Source organism: Chiloscyllium plagiosum, chromosome 5 (genome assembly GCF_004010195.1).
Source record: "Chiloscyllium plagiosum isolate BGI_BamShark_2017 chromosome 5, ASM401019v2, whole genome shotgun sequence".
NCBI classification, from domain to species: domain Eukaryota; kingdom Metazoa; phylum Chordata; class Chondrichthyes; order Orectolobiformes; family Hemiscylliidae; genus Chiloscyllium; species Chiloscyllium plagiosum.
This window is the reverse complement of record NC_057714.1, coordinates 32,457,123-32,475,948: the sequence shown is the minus strand read 5'-3', so window position 1 is coordinate 32,475,948 and position 18,826 is coordinate 32,457,123. Positions and strand designations below refer to the sequence as shown.

The 18,826-nt window shown below is 40.7% G+C and overlaps 1 protein-coding gene across 1 annotated transcript in view; it reads right to left on the bottom strand.

The window, feature by feature from the left end:
• Positions 1-1,612: 1,612 nt before the first annotated feature.
• crppa (CDP-L-ribitol pyrophosphorylase A) overlaps positions 1,613-18,826 on the bottom strand; it is a 249,821-nt gene continuing 232,607 nt past the window's right edge. The window contains exon 10 of the mRNA XM_043689823.1: positions 1,613-1,996. Within this exon, the coding sequence (XP_043545758.1) occupies positions 1,892-1,996 (105 nt within the window). The 3' untranslated portion in view covers positions 1,613-1,891. The remainder of the gene's footprint in view (positions 1,997-18,826) is intronic.

Here is an 18,826-nt window from a genome sequence, read left to right as displayed (position 1 = left end):
ATAGGAGAGGTGACCTGACAGAAGTTCATAAAATCATGAGGGGTATTGCTAGAGTTAATGGTAGTTACCTTTTTCCTAAAATGGAGGATTTCAAGACTAGAGGGCACATTTTTAAGATGAGATGAGAGAGATTTTTAAAAACGATATGGGGGCAAATATTTTACACGGAGGGTGTTGGGTGTGTGGAATGAACTTCCTGAGGAAGCAGTGAATGTGGGCATAATTATGACATTTAAAATACATTTGGATAAGTCCATGAAAGATTTGGAGGGATATGGGTCGGGAGCAGGCAGGTGGGATTAGCTTAGTTTGGGATTATGTTCGGCATGGACTGATTGGACTGAAGGGTCTGTTTCTGTGCTGTATGACTCTATGAGAAATGAAGTAGCAAATTTTCTTTTGACATAGTTCCCCAGCAATACAAATAATGAAGGTGTACAAGCCAAGTGACACCAAGATTTAATGCGGAAGAGCTAGTATTGGATTGGGGTGGACAAAGTTAAAAATCACACAACACCAAGTTATAGTCCAAAAGGTTTGTTTGGAAGTACTAGCTTTTGGAATACTGCTCCATCATCAGGTGGTTGTGGAGAATATGACCATAAGACACAGAATTTATAGCAATATATGCATGACACTAATCTTTTGCTATAAATTCTGTATGTTATGGTCTTACTCTTCACAACCAGCTGATGAAGGAGCAGTGCTCTGAAAGCTAGTGCTTTCAAATAAACCTGTTGGACTATAATCTGGTGTTGTGTGGTTTTTTTTAACTTTGACCAAGATTTAATGCAGTCACCAAAATACCACCTGATGAAGGAGCAGCGCTCTGAAAGCTAGTGGTTCCAAATAAACCTGTTGGACTATACCTGATATTGTGTGATTTTTAACCAAAGTAGCGATTCAGGGCAGCTCTGAATGTGACTCTTGAGACTAGTTTTCTCTTTTCATTGACAAGTACTGTTAATAGTGGTGCAAATCAGTGAATCAGAGACTTTTAATGTATAACAATTTTATTTTCTAATTGTTTTTATTTTTCTAATTAAAACAGCAATGTTAAAAGGAAAGAAAAACTTAGTGCTCCTGGTAATTATCTTGAAAATACCTCACCATAATCATGTGAAGGAATGATTACCAGACTATGATTTACAAACAAAATTCAATATTTCAAATCAAAATGATAGGTCCCCTAAACGAGACTCTCTTCAGGATTTTGTTTTGCATTAATATAAAGGTACAGTTCAGCTATACTTCAAGCCATTTTAAATAGCTGGTGGGTAAAAGGCCTTTCCCTGATGATGTGGAACAGAATTTCTGTTGTAATAAAGTTGAATAACTTTGTATTGGAATAGGGACAGTAGAATTGCAACTGATTCTCTCCACCAGTGATGAGACTTTCTGAAAGAGCAAGATGGACAATACCAGTTAAAGTAGATCTGGCACTGAAAATGAAAAATGCTGGAGATCACAGCGGGCCAGGCAGCATCCACAGAGAGACAGCAAGCTAATGTTTCAAGTCTAGATGAGTCTTCATCAGAGCTGCTTCAACATCCCAGTCTGATGAAGAGTCATCCAGACTTGAAACGTTAGCTTGCTGTCTCTCCATCAATGCTGCCTGACCCACTGTGATCTCCAGCATTTTTTGTTTTCAGTACAGATTCCAGCAACTGCAGTAATTTTCTCCTAATTTTGACCTTAGCAAGTCTGGGGCATAATTTTTGATAGAAATATTGACATGTTCAACTAAATTTCATGTCCTGTTTATCTTCCTGATTAAAAAATTGATGAGATGATACTTGCAGTTTTTCACAGCTATCATTAGAGGGCAGTATATTCTTTCACAGTATTCAGACATCACAACACCTGTGCCCAGAGAAGTTCCTAACGACAATCAGACCACAAGGAAATGCCCAATTAGGGCAGGGCTCCGCTGCTTTATTAATGAGTCGATGATTGAGGCAGCTTCTTTCACAGATTCTTCAACTTTATCCAATTCCTGTTAATAAAAAATGAAAGATTGATAACAAATCATCAGTGACGGAGAGAATTTCAACTTTTATCCAGTACCAAAATCTACCAGAATTAACACTTGTTTCCAAAGCCATCTGATACTTTACAGCTTTATTGTAATATAAATAGTCAAAGAAAAAAAATCCATTTTACCAATGTGTATACAGTTTATTAATGCTAATCAGTGCGGCAAAATATTTTGAAAACCAATGACAACAAACTGGATCACTAACAAAGAAAAGCTCACTGTTAATATCTCATTTCAATTACAATTACACATAATTATAATTAACTTTAACATTTTTTGGCCTATTTGCGACTTGTCATGCACCTCAAACCCGTACCTCACATCCCAGACCCCCTTTTACAAAATATAGATGTTTTTGCATGAACTTCACACATATGAAATTCTTCTCTATTTTCTTTGCTCTCTGCTGCTCTTCCAAGTCAAAGACAGTTCAGATTGCCAACAGGAAAGGAATTCACCTTTCCTATTCTTTTGACTTTGTCTGATAACCCAAGAATTGTTGGAGAGACTCACAGTACTGGGTTTGTGATACGACGGAGTTTCTCAAGATCAGTTCATGTATGAACAAAAAGTACTATTCGTTAGAGTATCATGTCTGCTGTCAATGGTACCCCATGTAAATCTCATGAATTGAGGGTAAACAAACTGAGGAAAAATATCTCCTGCTTATATGAGTCAATGTACTTTGTGGTTCAGTAAATGTTCCTCTTAACTACAATGACCTAGTTAATTACAGTGGATGTACAATTATAATTACGAGGAATATACAGTGATTTTCTTTATAGAGTTGAAAGCTTGGAAAACAGCAGTTAAAAAAAGCTCCTTGCATACAGTGACACTGACATTTTCTGTCTGCAATCATGTTTTGTCCTGCATATACTTGGGTCTTATAATTTTTCACTCATTTTATCACATAGCATGTGGCCAAAATGCTTGAAAAAGATCTGATACACTGGGTAGCACAGAGAGAGCCAATTCTGAAATATTTCAGACTGTTATTGTGACCCTTACAATAGGAATAGCAGGAAAGTAGAAAGAAAGAACTTGTCACATCCTCCAAAGCACTATGCAATTCAGAAATTATTTGGAGAGACGTCCCTGCTCCTTTTAAAACCAAATGCCGTGAAATTTGTTGTGTCAACAAGAACAGGAAGATTCGTTGTCAGCTTAATACTTAATTGGAAAAGTGAAAACTGTGATCATGCAGCATACCAAAAACCATGCACTTCTACATAACTTATGTGCTCAAGTCCATAGTGTGTTTGAACAGCCAACGTTCTTGACCAGGAATTGCAAATGCTGAAAATGGAACTCACATTCAGCCACATTCACACACAGCATGTGTGTCAAATTTTGCCACAATAAATTATGTTTTAAAAAACTATAAATAATTGTTAAAATTTGTATTTTGTGCAAATTTAACCATGTGAATGATTTGAAATATTTGATTTCTAGACTTGTTTTAATTGCAGTGATGTGAAATATTAACTCTGATTTGTGCTGCCATTATGTGGTTTACAAGATTACGACATTTTGGGACGAGAGATTTAAATTTAGGGCAAGTGGAGGAGGTCATATGACCTGTTTTAGCTGTAGCCCTGTTGACAGTAATCCTGGATGGATTGATTGTTAGATATCAAAGGAAGGTTTAGATTGTTCTACCAAAACAAGGTGCAACATATTTATGCTGGGAGACAATAGCAGCAGTCTAAGCTGACAATTAAAAGACTTTGAGTTTCTCAAAGTCATAGATATCAGGTGGTAAACAGTTGTATGTAGTTTCTTCAGTTACTTCTAAGATGAAAGGGAGTTGGGATCAAAGATAGCTAATTAGCATTCCACCAGGTTGCCATGGGAAAGCAAGCAGTGGAAGCCATTTTGAGATTGAGTTACAGGCTTCCACAAAAACCAATGAATATGAACATCACTGGGAGGAGTTCCTTGTGGTCAGCAGAGATTTAAAAAAAGTTGCTTGATTTTGCGAGTTACTACAGCTGGAAGCGGAAGGGAGATGGAATGTAGCTGAAGAGTCATATACCATCATCATCTATGGATTTGTGGAACTTATAGTCTGGCAAGGCTGGATGGGGAAGAATCACCAGCGCAGGTTTTACAGCTGGTGCTGGATGTAAGACTCTCCAAAAGTTGAGGGAATGCCTGCAAATGGTCATTTAATGTTAATATTCAGCAATGTGGAGATATAGGAACCCCAGGAAGCTGGGATTAGAGTGCATTGTTTGCTATGAGGACAGTTATTCCATGGAAAGTGATAAGTTTGAAAGGGAACATTCCTGTAGTGTAAAGGAGTAGGTACCTACAAAAAGAAAATGGTATTTAGGTAATAGTTTTAGTCATTTGTTATAGTAAAAGTAAAATAGTCGAAGTGAAATCTTGTGAGCTATTAACTGGAAATTCAAATCTCATTGTAAAAATTGCAGAGATGGTAACAGAAGAGAAGAAAGAATGACATTTAAGAAGAATTTTGAGACAACGTGATACTATATTAAACTTGTGATTTAAGTTGATAAGATCAACTCCTGAAAAGTGAGAGTTATTTACATTTTGATGATTAAGTTGCACAGTCTCTATTAATTTCTCCTTTGCTCAACACCACCTTACATTTATATGTGTCTTTAATATAGCAAGACACCTTGCAGACTCAGACATCCATAGGAGACCATTCAGCCTATTGCAACCCTATAACAACAAACATCTGGCGACACTCATCTCATTTTCTAGCTTTTGGCTCATAATCCTGGTGGCTGTGACACAAGTGAATATTGAACACTGCTTAAATGTTCCAAGTGTGTTTGACTCAACCATTCTTTCAGGTAATGAGTTCCAGATTCCCACTACTCTCTGGTGAAAAAATCTCTCTACTCTCCTTTTAGCTTTCTGCCTCTTACCACGCTTCGAGGGAGTCAAACAAAAGTCGATGTTCTACCATATCATCAAGTTTGTAAGGAGCGTCTTAAATCTCCTGAGAGAGGTGGAAAGTTTCAGAGCGTTCCAGACCACTGGGCCTCCCAGCTGAAAGCACAACTGTTAATGGTCGACCAATAAAATCAGGATGTGCAAGAGGCTGGTATCGAATGCAACCTCAGAAAGCTGAAGCGCTAGGCATGTCACCAAGATTGCGAGGTGAGAAGCTGTGAAAACATTTGAAAGGTCAGTCATTTTAAAACTGAGTCACTACTGGGGCAGATACTCAATATGAGTTAGTGAGCAAAGAGTTGGTGGCAGTTGTGCGGGAGGTAGGACACGGATAGAAAAGGTTTGGACTACAAAAACAACATATTTTTACAAACTACCTTTAAAGTAATAAAATGTCCCGAGACGCTTCTCAGGAGCATTATAAAACAAAATATGGCTTGGGGTGACAGGAGGATGTCTTCAGATAAATTTAATCAGATTTCCTACAGTACGGAAACAGGCCCTTCGACCTAACAAGTCCACACTGACCCTCCGACGGGCAACCCACCCAGATCCATTCCCCTACTTTATATTCACCCCTGACTAATGCACCAAACACTATGGGGCAATTTAGCAAGGCCAATTCACCTAATCTGCACATCTTTGGATTATGGGACGAAACCGGAGCACCTGGAGGAATCCCACGCAGACACAGGGAGAATGTGCAAACTCCACACAGACAGTTGTCCGAGGCTGGAATCAAACCCGGGTCTCCGGTGCTGGGAGGCAGCATTTCTAACCACAGAGCCACCGTGCTGCCCCAAAATAGGAAAGCAAAAGCAAAGAGTTAGGTGAAAGGAGAAAGCTGAAGTAGAGAGGAAAGAGGTATAGGGAGAGGATTCAAAAGTTAAATGCTAACAAAGGGGGAGAAGAATTAAAATCAGGGGTGTTGAAGAGGCCAGAATTAGAAGCGTCAGATATCTCATAGGATTGAGAGCTGAAGTGGATGACTGACCCTGGAGAGTCAAGAAGCATGTATCTAAAGTTACATCATCTGAATCTATCAATATGTCTGTCTATTCCTTTCTTTCTTATGAACCCTATCTAATTTCCTCTTGAATGCATTTATACTAATTGTCTCAACAACCATATTGTGAGTTTCACATTCTCACTGAGCTGAATAATACCCAGTTTGTACTGTGTTAATTAATCGAATCCAAACTGGTAAACTGGTGCTTCAATTGGCCTCGGTGTCTTTGTCTTAGGGAGAGGAACGATTAACTATGGTCATATTGCTGACTGGTCAGTGACCTTTGTTAGATAACTGTTTTCCTTGCATGCAGTCTAAGGAGGGAATTGCAAACCATGTGCACAAGGTATTGAAGTTTAGCCTATACTTATCAGGAGGAGGTTATGCCACTATCTTGTGATTCATGTAAAATGATGGTAATGTTAAAGTATCTTTATGTTGCTTTAAGTTGAAAGCAATATCAATAAAATAAACAATGATGGTAAAGGTTACAGCATCATGTAAGATACATTTTCTGAATGACATCTGATACAATAATCAATTTTTGGAAAATGTAATCATACAATAACAACCCTAATAAAAATAAACATTCAGATTTACTTAACCAGAAAATCTGTCCACTTATTGGGTACATTTTTTGCACAATCAATACTTTGATCTAACTCCCTGTAACAAACCAGAATGGATAAGTTCAATATATGATTGGAAACAGATTTTTTACATTTATTTAATACAAACCTTGTGGTGCTGAAGGTTTTTTTTTAATTTCACAGTGGCATTATATTACTTAGAATGAATATGAGAAGGTGCCATGTTTAGAGTCATAAAAAGTTATATATACATCCAACCGTCAGTAAATGTTTCAGTCCTTGGTCATTTTCACTGGAATTAGGATCAAATAACCTTCTTATGAGAAACATCTAAAGACTAATTCAAATAAATATGATTATTACATTGACTTAATATTGCTGAATTCAATCTGTTATTCTAACAAGTTCACTAAAAGATCTAAATGAAGTAAGATTATATTAATTTTGATTCTGGTCCTTAGATCCATAATATTTAAATACAGCCATAGGTTAGACTCTCGGCATAAGCAAAATAGTTTTTAAAAATCACAAATATAATTACTTGAGTTTTATGTAAGTTTATTATTTAGTAACTAGCTGCATGTGCAAAAACAGGCAGATTAATATTCACCTCACCTTTCACACAGTCACTAAATGTAGTTCAAAAGCAAGATTTCAAGACTCTCACTACTCCCATCTTATGAATAATGCGGTCAGCTTTGTTGCTTTCTCTGATCAGCTGCTCCTAAACACAATGGCTTGGAGTTTCCTCCACACTGGCAAAGAGATGTGTATAATCTGGCGCAAATCAATTCCATGGCACATGATATCCATGAAGGACAGCTCAGTCGTTGAAACCCTGAACTCTAACATGAATTACTGTCAAGGTGTTTCAGTTCCTTCAGTCTCAATGAGATATCTACAAAGATTCTAGTGTTATATAATATTGGCTTATGAGCTTTCTGTTTTGACTTCATTTTGAAGCACTTTCCAAGGATCAAATAATTCATGTGGGCTGCTGAGTTGCAGTTTGTCGATGATATTTCTTCTCACTAATCTATACGAGAAAAATGGCTTGCGTACAATTTTGAATTGGATAAAGTTTGTTATCAATCTTCATGAAAAAATGCTGAGGTAACCTGTAAAGAAAAGTCCTGCGAGCTATCGGGGGCTCAGAAGGAGCCTTTAGTATAGTATAGTCGGGCTGAGAGTGGAGAGGATGAAAGCCCACAGCAGTAACTGCTTGATGGAACTGAGCTGTATCAGTGCTCAAGAAACAAGTCCACTGGCGGTATTAGTTTGGTGAAGCTTGCTGTTTGTGAAAGTACTAGAGTTATCCTTTAAGTGTCAGAGTACAGGCAGTTTCCAGACTACAGGGGAGTGTAGTGTCAGGAGAGGACAGTGAACCATTAAATATGAGCAATTGTTGTCCATGATGGAGCAGCCTTTCAGGAAGTTTCAATGTCATTTTGTTGAAGGTGAACAGTTTGAATCCCTTGTGAAGTTTTGATGAGATTAGATTAGATTACCTACAGTGTGGAAGCAGGCTCTTCGGCCCAACAGGTCCACACCGATCCTCCGAAGGGAAACCCACATCCCTATATTTACCCCTGACTAATCCACCTAACACTACGGGCAATTTAGCATGGCCAATTCACCTGCACATCTTTGGACTGTGGGAGGAAACCGGAGCACCCAGAGGAAACTCACGCAGACATGGGGAGAATGTGCAACCTCCACACAGACAGTTGCCCGAGGCGGAAATTGAACCTGGGTGCCTGGGGCTGTGAGGCCACAGTGTTAACCACTGAGCCACCGTACCACCCCTAAACTTATCCTATCAACTCTGTGAGTGTACTCAATGCCTTGGGCACTAGGTGCATTTGCGCAAAAGGAAGATGACAACAGGACTACACGGAGGTGATTTTTCAAAAGGTATCATGGTGGGAGGAACCAGGGATGTACTAGATTGACTCATACATCCTTTGCAGATTTCCCAATGCTCCTTGTTTATGCTGCAAGGACCGGCTCATTCTCCAGTGCTTGTTCATCAATATCCGACATGTCCTCCACTCTGGCTGAAGAATGGAGATCAGCCGTGTCCTCCTGATGTAAGGCCTCCAACCTCATCACTGCCAGATTGTATCAAGCACAGAAAATCACACCAATAGTTGAGATATGCCTGCCTGGGGCGTATTAAAGGACTTCACCAGATCAAAGCAAAGTATTAGAGTCTAACTTTTGCCAGCCCAAATACCTGCTCAATGGTCATGCGGGTAGAAACATGCTAGTATTAAATCACTTCTCGGCTGCTCTGCAATGGTTTCTCATAGGTGTGACCAGCCATATCTTCAATGGGTATCTATCGGCCATGAGAATCCATGGTGCACAACAAGTTGAGGAAGTGGCAGTATCTTGTACTAAATTTGTAGGGACCATGGTTACACCCTAGAAACTGTGCACACACCTACAGGACGTGATTTTAGGGCTCACAGACTGTGCAGTTGGATAAAGCTCAAATGAAAGCTCTTCCTGTTACTGAAGACCACTGATTGGTCTGTGGGAACCTTGATGGCCAAGAGAGCAGTTGATGACTTTGGAAGCAAAAACATGAAGATTACTACCTGAATGGCTGCAAGATGGGAGAGGGGAGTGTGCAGTTGGACCTGGGTGTCTTTGTGCACCAATTGCTGAAGGTAAGCATGCAGATGCAGCACGCAGTAAAGAAGGCAAATGGTATGAGAGGTTTCAAGTACAGAAGCAGGGAGACATTGTTGCAGTTATACAGGGCCTTGGTGAGGCACACCTAGAATATTGTGTGCAGTTTTGGTCTCCTTTCCTGAGGAAGGTTACCCTTATTCTCGAGGGAGTGCACAGAAGGTTTACCAGGCTGATTTTGGGGGTGGTGGACTGACATATGAGAAGAGATTGATCAGGTTAGGATTGTTTTCACTGGAGTTCTGACAGGGATCTCATAAGAGACATATAAAATTCTAACAGGACTAGACAGGGTAGATACAGGGAGGATGTTCCTGATGGTGGGTGTGTCCAGAACCAGGGGTCACGGTCTGAGGATTCGGGGTGGACTGTTTAGTATGGAGATGAGGAGACATTTCTTCACCCAGAGTAGTAGGCCTGTGGAATTTGTTACCGCAGGAAGTAGTTGATGCCAAAATATTGAATGTACTCAAGAGGCAGCTAGATATAGCACTTGGAGCAAATGGGATCAAAGGTTATGGGGAGAAAGCAGGATTGAGCTACTGAGTTGTGCGATCAGCCATGATCATGATGAATGGCGGAGCAGGCTCGAAGGGCTAAATGGCCTCCACAATCTCCTATCCTCAATGCTCCAATGACACCTGGCACCCATGGAAATCTAGATCCAAATCTGTGTCCACCTGAATGTCAGAGTAAGTTCAATAGCACATGTAGTTGCTGAGCCTCCTGAACAAGGCCATGATTTCCTTCTTGGCACAGCTTTGGGCAGCTACCTGGAAGATCTCACACATCACACCAGTCGGTCACTGGAAAGATCTAGATAGAGTCATAGAGATGTACAGCGCTGAAACAGACCCTTCGATCCAACTTTTCCACGTTGATCAGATTTCCTAAGTTAATCTAGTCCCATTGCCAGCATTTGTCCCATATCCCTCTAAACCCTTCCTATTCATATACCCATCCAGATACCTTTTAAATGTTGTAAGTGTACCCACCTCAGTCACTTGCTCAGGCAGCTCATTCCATACATGCACTAGCCTCTGCGTGAAAAGATTGCCCCTTAGATCCCTTTTAAACTTTTCCCCTCTCACCTTAAACCTATGCCCTCTAGCTTTTGACTCTCCTACCCCAGAAAAAGACCTTGGCTATTCACCCTGTCCATATTGCTCATGATTTTATGTTTAGAGATTGAGCACCACATGGATCTTCAGGGACACAGACAGTGAGTATCCACTGAAGACCTTCCGTTCCAGCTCACACTGCAGCTTGCTGCATAATCAAAGCCTATATGGAGATCTGGAAACTTCACAGACACTGGCATTTAGACATTTGCAGGTAGATCAGGCCATGTCTGGGACATTGTCAGGAGTGAAAGTTTACCTGGCTCTGCATGCCTCTGCTGTGCAGCACCATGGTTCACAAACACAGGATGGATGACACTCATGCCTGATGGTCTCTTCCTCCTCCTACACACTGACCCTTAAAAGAAGACCCTGCCTTTGTTATCTTGCCCTTGCCACTCACCCCCTTAGAATACCTGCTAAATCCCCCCGCTCCCACCCTTGCTGTGAATGCTGTAGCACCGATGGCCAATGTTCCCTTCACACTCTTTATTTTCCCAGCATTCCACATGGTTGCCATCTTGAAGCAGCACAAAGTGCTTGCCTCAGCACCGCCATCTCTAACTGGGCAGAGGTCAGAAGATGCATAATCCCTGTGTGCTACTGATTAAATTTACAAGCTCCTCTAAAACTGAAGCAAGTTCTGGGCAAATTCAAGTACTTGCTCAGCAATTCAAAACCCAGTCTTGCTTCCTTACTGTCTTATCCAGGATGGAGCTTTCCCATTGTTGACAAAATTTGGAACCAACATCAATTTTTTGGGTGAGATCATCTCATCACCATTTTGCATCACCCCACTTCTCCCAAGCCATCTCTTCGGGTCACACAAAATTTAGCCAATAATGTGCTATTCCCATGCCAGAGATCAATAAATGCTCTCCACCACAGCTCTGTATGCTCAATAGTTATAGTAGAAAAAAGCTACATTTTTAAGTTTCCAAAAAAAAGAGTCACATCAGCGTCATTATAATGATGTAGTCATTAAGTATTGCTTTTTAAAATTGAGGTTCATATGGCAAAGCAAAAATGCAATGGGTAATTTTATGAATATGCATTCTCAGACAGAAAATCCCGTTTGTTGACCTCTGCAGCCAAGTTGTCTTTGATTTCTCAACTTCAACTAACACAAGGGGGTGATGTGTATTCCTGATAGGTGAAGCTCCACTTTAGGAGCATGAATTCATAAAATTACCCCTACAGTCCAGCTCATGATTTCTGCATCATCAATCACTATTTCAAAACTTGCAAAAAATTATTTTTAAACAAGCGGCGATTGTTTCTTTTAAAATCATTTTTTAAAAAATAAAGTCCCAAGAGACTATTAACACGGGTGTTGTAATCTAATAGCTGCCCCATCTGTCCATCACCTCTCAAGGCATGGCAGCAACAACTGATTTACTTACTGCAGGAAACATGCATCACTTCTAAGTTTTCACATAAATACTTGACCCATGTAAGTCTTACTTTCCTTCATAATAAAGATAGATTTTTTTATATTAAAGAAGGCAAAACATCAATAACCTCAGTTCAACTAAGACTTAAAACTTCTTCCAGCTGAACATTTTGTCAAAAAAAGCTGGCAGCTGTGGAACACACACCATTACTCTACAGATTTGAGTGCCACTGTTAAATCTGAATTTGCACAATTGACACAAAAGTGGTTTTATTCCAAAGAACCCAGATGTTTCTCTTTAAGAGGCTTGCCAGCTGATCTCTGCATAATTCAGACAGTCAGAAGTTAATGCCAGTCCAATTATTTGTGGAAAGATATCATGTCCCCATTTGTTAAGGTAGAGGTTTAAAGATGATATCTGAATACATCATACTAAATGTTACATTTAAATTTTACCGTGGAAAAATGTCTGAGAATTCAAATTGTGATTACTACACATTGGTGGGCTTTTGATGCCTAAACGCATACTGACAGCAGAAGCTGGATTGGGCTTCAGCAGATTGTCCATTAAAGGGGCAAAGTTCTGCATCACAGCCTACCAACATCTCACAAAGCCAACCTGATTCCCTTATCCCACCTCTTCTGGGACCACCTCTCTGTCTGCTGAGAGCATGCAAAAACTGACAAGGGACAGTGAGTTTCTTGCATTTCTCTCTTTTTTTCTGATGGAAGTGGCAGGTAATACCTGATATTGGTTTATAGGCAAGAATCAAGACGTCCTTTCATTTCTCAATGGCTGAAGATTATATTGATGCGTCTTCTTTCTCTAATCTGCCCCCAGTACTTTACTTAATTGAGCTCATTGATAGGATATGAGCTGAGTTCTTTGGGAGTTCTCTGCTCCTTTAATGGTCTCCTTATGATAGTGTTTCTGATGAAGTAAGGGGGCTATTACCGTTGACAAGAATCCTAGTGGAAGTTTATCATGAATGCTTCATGACTCATAGATCCTGGGTCATGGAATGTTAAGGGGTACTGGTGTAAGATCTGCCCCTCCCCTCCCTCTTACTTGCTGCTGCCAACACCTCCCTGGATTCTTGGCCCTGGCTTCATTTTGAAATCCCAGTTGTACACCAGGTCAAGCCCTGTCAGTCAGGAGCTGCTCTTCCCCATGCACATAGTGGGAGAGGAATCAAAACCAAGAGCCTCTCAGAACAAGGTTGACACTTCTTTGCAAATACAAGTGAATAAACTACACAGCTTACCCATCCTTAGCAACATCCCATCTTAGATGTCTGTCTAAGGGAGTGTTGCTCTTTCCCTAGTGCCTAAAATAACATTTTCTCATTGTTCAGTGTGGGACTAGCATATACTGGAAAGCATTCAAATGGTTGAAAGCATTCGCTTTCATTCAGCAGCAGTCACAGTGATGATTAAATAAACAAACAGAAGCTGTGTTTGCTTGTGGGAACAAACAGGAACCGCTTGCCTTTTAAGTACCAGCAAATTTGCAGGCAATGAGTGATTACTGCACCCAGTTACACAGCCAGGTGTCAGTTCAATCTGGTATACAGCACTGCGGCATCAGCTTCATTGTGATGCTCCACCAGCACAATGTCCTCATCCACCTCCTCAGAAAACCACTGAGCTTCCCCAGCTCTTCAGAGTCCATCTTTTTTCTTGCTCCAGTGGTGCAGAGCATAGCATCTGGGCTTTGAGAAAAAAAGCAGGAACATACGATTTCTCAGGATATAAGCAAATTGGCAGCTCCCAGGGTACCTGGTACAGACATCTGAGGTGTGGTACCAACGAATTGCACATTGATGGAACGGTACCCTTTTCTATTGATGAACTCAGCTGCATGATGATATGGCATAGTACATGCAACGTGTGCCCAGTCTGTAGAACTCTGCACCCAGGGTAAGTCAGCTGTATTTTAAAGTCTTCTGCGATTACTTCTGCTTTACAGAAATGACTATGGTCAATGTGCAATTTCTAATCTCAAGCTGGTGAACAGGATTTGTATCCAGGATTTGTGAATTTATAAGTCGGATGAGAATGGAAAGCATCATAAGTCACAGTTGGCACAGCGACTCCTTCAGAACCACTCCCCTTAGACTTCAGAATGGGTATCTGGTCAAAGGACATTCAGTGCATTGTCCTTGTAAGATGCATTCACATAGTGCAGATGCGAGGTTGAATTAGCTATACAAAAACATGTCCATCCTCTTGACTGATGAAGGCTGACAACGTGGCAAGCTCCTGGGCCTGCATCCAGTGCTCCCTCTAAGCTGCGTGCCTGAGCATTTGTTTCAATGTTGCGTGCACTGTGATTGGTATCGGCATGTTGATCATGGCATTGATTTTTCTTTCCAGAAGTCACTACTGCTTACAGGCTTCAGAAGCTCACACAGCTTCTGGGGCAGCACAGTGGTTCAGTTGTTAGCACTGCTGCCTCACAGAACCAGGGATCTGGGTTCGATTCCAGCTCAGGCGACTATCTGTGTGGAACTTTCATGGTTCCCTGTGTCTGCGCGGGTTTCCTCTGTGTGCTCACGTTTTCTTCCACAATCCAAAGATGTGCAGGTTAGGAAATTGGTCATGCTAAATTGCCCATAGTGTTCAGGGATGTGCATTAGTCAGGTGTAAATGTAGAGTAATCGGATAGGGGAATGTATCTGGGTGGTTTGTTCTTTAGAGGGTTGGTGTAGACTTGTTGGGCCGAAGGGCCTGTTTCCACACTGTAGGGATTCTATGATTCTACAGCTGGTATGAAAATTACAGGGAACAGGTTTGTGCCTATGCTAATGGCAAGTCAAGACAAAATTATTGTGAGTCTTTAAGTTGTGAATGAGGGACAAAGCACAACAAGATAAGGAAAATCAGAGTAAGGCAGAGATGCTGTGAGCATTCAAGTCGGTGCAAAGTAAGTGAATACTAAGAGAGTGAGCAGCTCTGAAATGTAGCCTGGTCCAATCTGAGAGTTTGGTATCTGTCCCTGCCTTGGAAACAGCACTATGAGGAAGGGGCTCAGCGAACTTCAATGTACAGCACTGAAATGCTGATAGTTGTTGTAAGTAGACCAAAGATTGCCAGATGGGTGATGGGCAGTTTGAATGGTCACTATTCATGGAGCACACCCCAAGATGTTGGAGATGACTGTCCAAAATGGAGACCAAGAGTAGCAAGTGATGAGCTGGAGTCACCAGGTATCTGCTCTGACTTTCATGTCCGATATAGTCGCCATTTCTATGCGACAGGTGCAGGAATGAGAAACTGATATTAAGTGAGGCAAGATTAGGTAATAATGAGATGTTAATCCATGCAAATCGATCCCAACGTAGTGTTGCCATTCAATCGTAATGCCATTGAATTCCTAGTTGGAGAATTTCATTTCTGCCAATCTCACCCTGTTTTCTCAACCTTCTCACCAATGCCCAAGCTGTTCAGAGGCTGGGAAGAATCTGTCCTTATTTTGAAGGGTTCAAAGCCCACATTTTAGTCAGCAACTCATAATTCATTCCAACACTAGGGATTAGTCTTGTCGTGCTTTCTTGCACTGCTTCCAACTGTCGAATGCATTCCATGTATCTTGATGACCAGAACTGGATAATGACCCAAAGGGTTGTGAATCTGTGGAGTTCACTATCCCAAAGTGCAGTGGATGCTGGGATAGTGAGTATATTTAAGGAGTTAGGCAGATTTTTAATTGGTAATGTGTTGAAGGGTCATGGGGAGAAGGTAGGAAAATGGGGATGAGGAGCACATCAGCCACAATCAAATGGTGGAACAAACTCAATGGGCCGAATGGCCTCATTCTGCTCCTATATCTTATGAATTTATGATCCAAGGACACAGTCTGAGCATAGCACTCAACAGCTTGGTCATGACTTCCTCTGTCTTTTCAATGATTTGGCTGTAGAATTGGCATTTTAGAAGCTTTGTTAATTGCTGTGCTGTCTTGTTTAGACAAGCATATTCGATTCCTAGATTTTCTTCAAATTCTTCATCAGCTGTAACTCCTTGAGATTTATTTCAACAATAAGTTTTCTAAAGAAAGCAACTGTAGATACCTAAAATTTAAAAATATACTATCCCTTTATTACCACATAAGCATCCACTCAAACTGAAGGCAGTGTAGAGGCTATTGGAGAGTGCATCTAAATCAGTAATGGTTGCTCTGTTGTACCCGATCTGCCAAAAAGGGTCTCACCCTAACCAACTGAAAGTAATTCAAACTATTAGAAACTTCTCTGTCAAACGAGGGACTGAGGGGAGAAATTAACCATAAACTAAAATAAATATTTTGTATTTGGAACAGACAGTTCTCTCTTAGATTGAAGTGGTTTAATCTAAATGATTGAAAAGACCAAACTTGCTACTTTGCTTTGTAATTTCTGTTCATTAATTTGAATTACTGAACAATTCAACATGTTAGGCACTAAGATGATATTGATTTTGGAGTAGACTACCTTGATTTAAAATGTTTGTGTTCCAAGAGAAGTCAATGCTGAGAATGGAGTGGCGATTTTCACTTCCGACAGACAGTCAGATTGGGATTCTCTTTCTCAGGGTGAGATTCATGTAGTGATACTTTGACCAGGCACTTTAAACCTTCCCAATCTTGACCAATGCACTGGGTTTAGCCTCCATCATCTATGTGTGGCAGGTTCCAGCATGGATTCCCACTGCCAGCTGGGAGATTGACCTTGGATAAATGAAGGAAGGGGACCAGCCCCTTCCATTGCACCTGTGCTTCAATGTTATATTGCAAGTATATTGGATAATTAAGCTGGTGGGGGCTCAGAAAAGACTTACCAGGATGTTACTGGGACTGGAGAGTTTGGGTTAAAAGGAGAGGCTGGATAGGCTGAGACTTTTTTCACCGGAGTGTAGGAGGTTGAGAGTTAATCTTGTCAAGATTTATAAAATGATGAGGGGCACAGATAAAGTGAATGGCAGGTGTCTTTTTCCTAGGCTGAGGGATTTCAAGACTGGGGGCATAATTTTAAGGTGAGCAGAGAAAGATTTCAAAAAGACCTGAGGTGCAATAATTTCTTTTACACAGAAAGTGGTTAATGTGTGGAATGAACTTCCAGAGGAAGAGGTGGATATTCAACAGTTACAGCATTTAAAAGACATTTGGATAAATCATATATTAGAAATGTTTGGAGGGATATAGGTCAAGCGCAGGCAGGTGGGACTGGTTTAGTTTGGGATTATGGTCGGCATGGACTGTTTGGACCGAACGGTCTGTTTCCGTGCCGTACGATTCTAACTGAATATCATGATCCACATCATTCCCTAACCACCAGCAATCATACAGCTTCCTGCTATAAAACAGATGTTACTAAAAAGAATATCCCAAGGTCAATGCAGGGAAAAGGAATTCTGGGGAATTTTCCTTCCAAGCCCCCAGAGGTGATCGAAGTGAGGGAAGTCTGAGCTGTGTTGCCATGGGATCTGGAGAGTCAGGAATGACGTAAGGGGCATGAACTGAGATTGTGTTCAAAGTAATCTCGTTTAGGACAAACACCCAGCAAAGGGAGGATTTTTTCAATTCCATTAGTTTCAGCTGGTTTCCTAACTCAAGGGAGTCTGAGAGTGAAAGCTAGTGTGCTAATCCATGTGCCACTTATTTCCTGTTTTACTTTTCAATTGAAAGCACTTGCTGAACACACTCCCTAATCCATTGACCCTTATAAGATTTCTCAACACCAGTCCGAGAAAACGTTCCACAGAAAGCCAGCATTAATGTTTGCTTACACTATATGAGAGGAATGTTACAATCTATGGAGATCTATCTGCAGAACTCCTTAAACCACTATAACAAATTCAAGGCAGCTGTGAGAATCAGGGAGATTTTTTTATCAACCACTACAACCTGCCCATTTTAAAAGGTTGGACTTCACTCTTTACAATGTCACGATTTGGAGATGCCGGTGTTGGACTGGGGTGTACAAAGTTAAAAATCACACAACACCAGATTATAGTCCAACATGTTTATTTGGAAGCACTGTGACAGTAATTATTCTGAGACACAGTTGCTCATTGTCACAACGTTTTTCAAACATCTTGCATATTTCCTGATTACCTTTAGTTTGCTAATTACAAACAAATTAGAGACCTGCATAGATTTGTTCGATGCAGTATTAAGTGATGGAAATGTGTCTTAGAAAGTATGGAGAACAAAAGACTGCAAACAGCTATGCACAGATATTAAAGATGAACTGTTTCAATAGGGCTCCTAAGTTGTTATGGTTTTGCTGCATTGCTATTTTTTGCTCTTGGAGTACTTTATGTTTCAGCACTTAATATTTTAGATCTTTGAATGGAGACAGAGCTGCATCAGAGAAAAGCTGACTGCTTTTGTGGACAGCATTGCATTTAATGTATCATGTGTCAGTTACTTTGCTTTTTTGATGCTTAGTTGTTGTAAAGCTAATCTACATGTTTTATGAAACATGCAAACTAATGTTAATCAGGTGTACAACCCAAGAAGGAAGGTGAGCATAATAGGTCTGTGTAGTTCTCTTCTGGATATGTTTGTATCAAAGTCATTAAAAGACATTAAAATGAACACTACACACAGCACTCCATGAAGAGGAAGAGGTCTCTCCATGCTGTATATTCCGTCTTTTCCCCATAGCAGCCAGTCTCACAATAACACATGCAGACATGAAATCAGGTCACTCGCTCAACTCTTAGAACTACAGAACAAAAGGAGGCCATTAGGTCCATTGGCTTGAGTTATATCCCTCTTTTCCCATGGAGAGGGTGGTGGTGGAGGGTTGTTTACAGACTGGAGGCCTGTGACCAGTGGAGTGCCACAAGGATCGGTACTGGGTCCACTACTTTTCGTCATTTATATAAATGATTTGGATGTGAGCATAAGAGGTATACTTAGTAAGTTTGCAGATGATACCAAAATTGGAGGTATAGTGGACAGCGAAGAAGGTTACCTCAGATTACGACAGGATCTTGATCAGATGGGCCAATGAGCTGAGAAGTGGCAGATGGAGTTTAATTCAGATAAATGCAAGG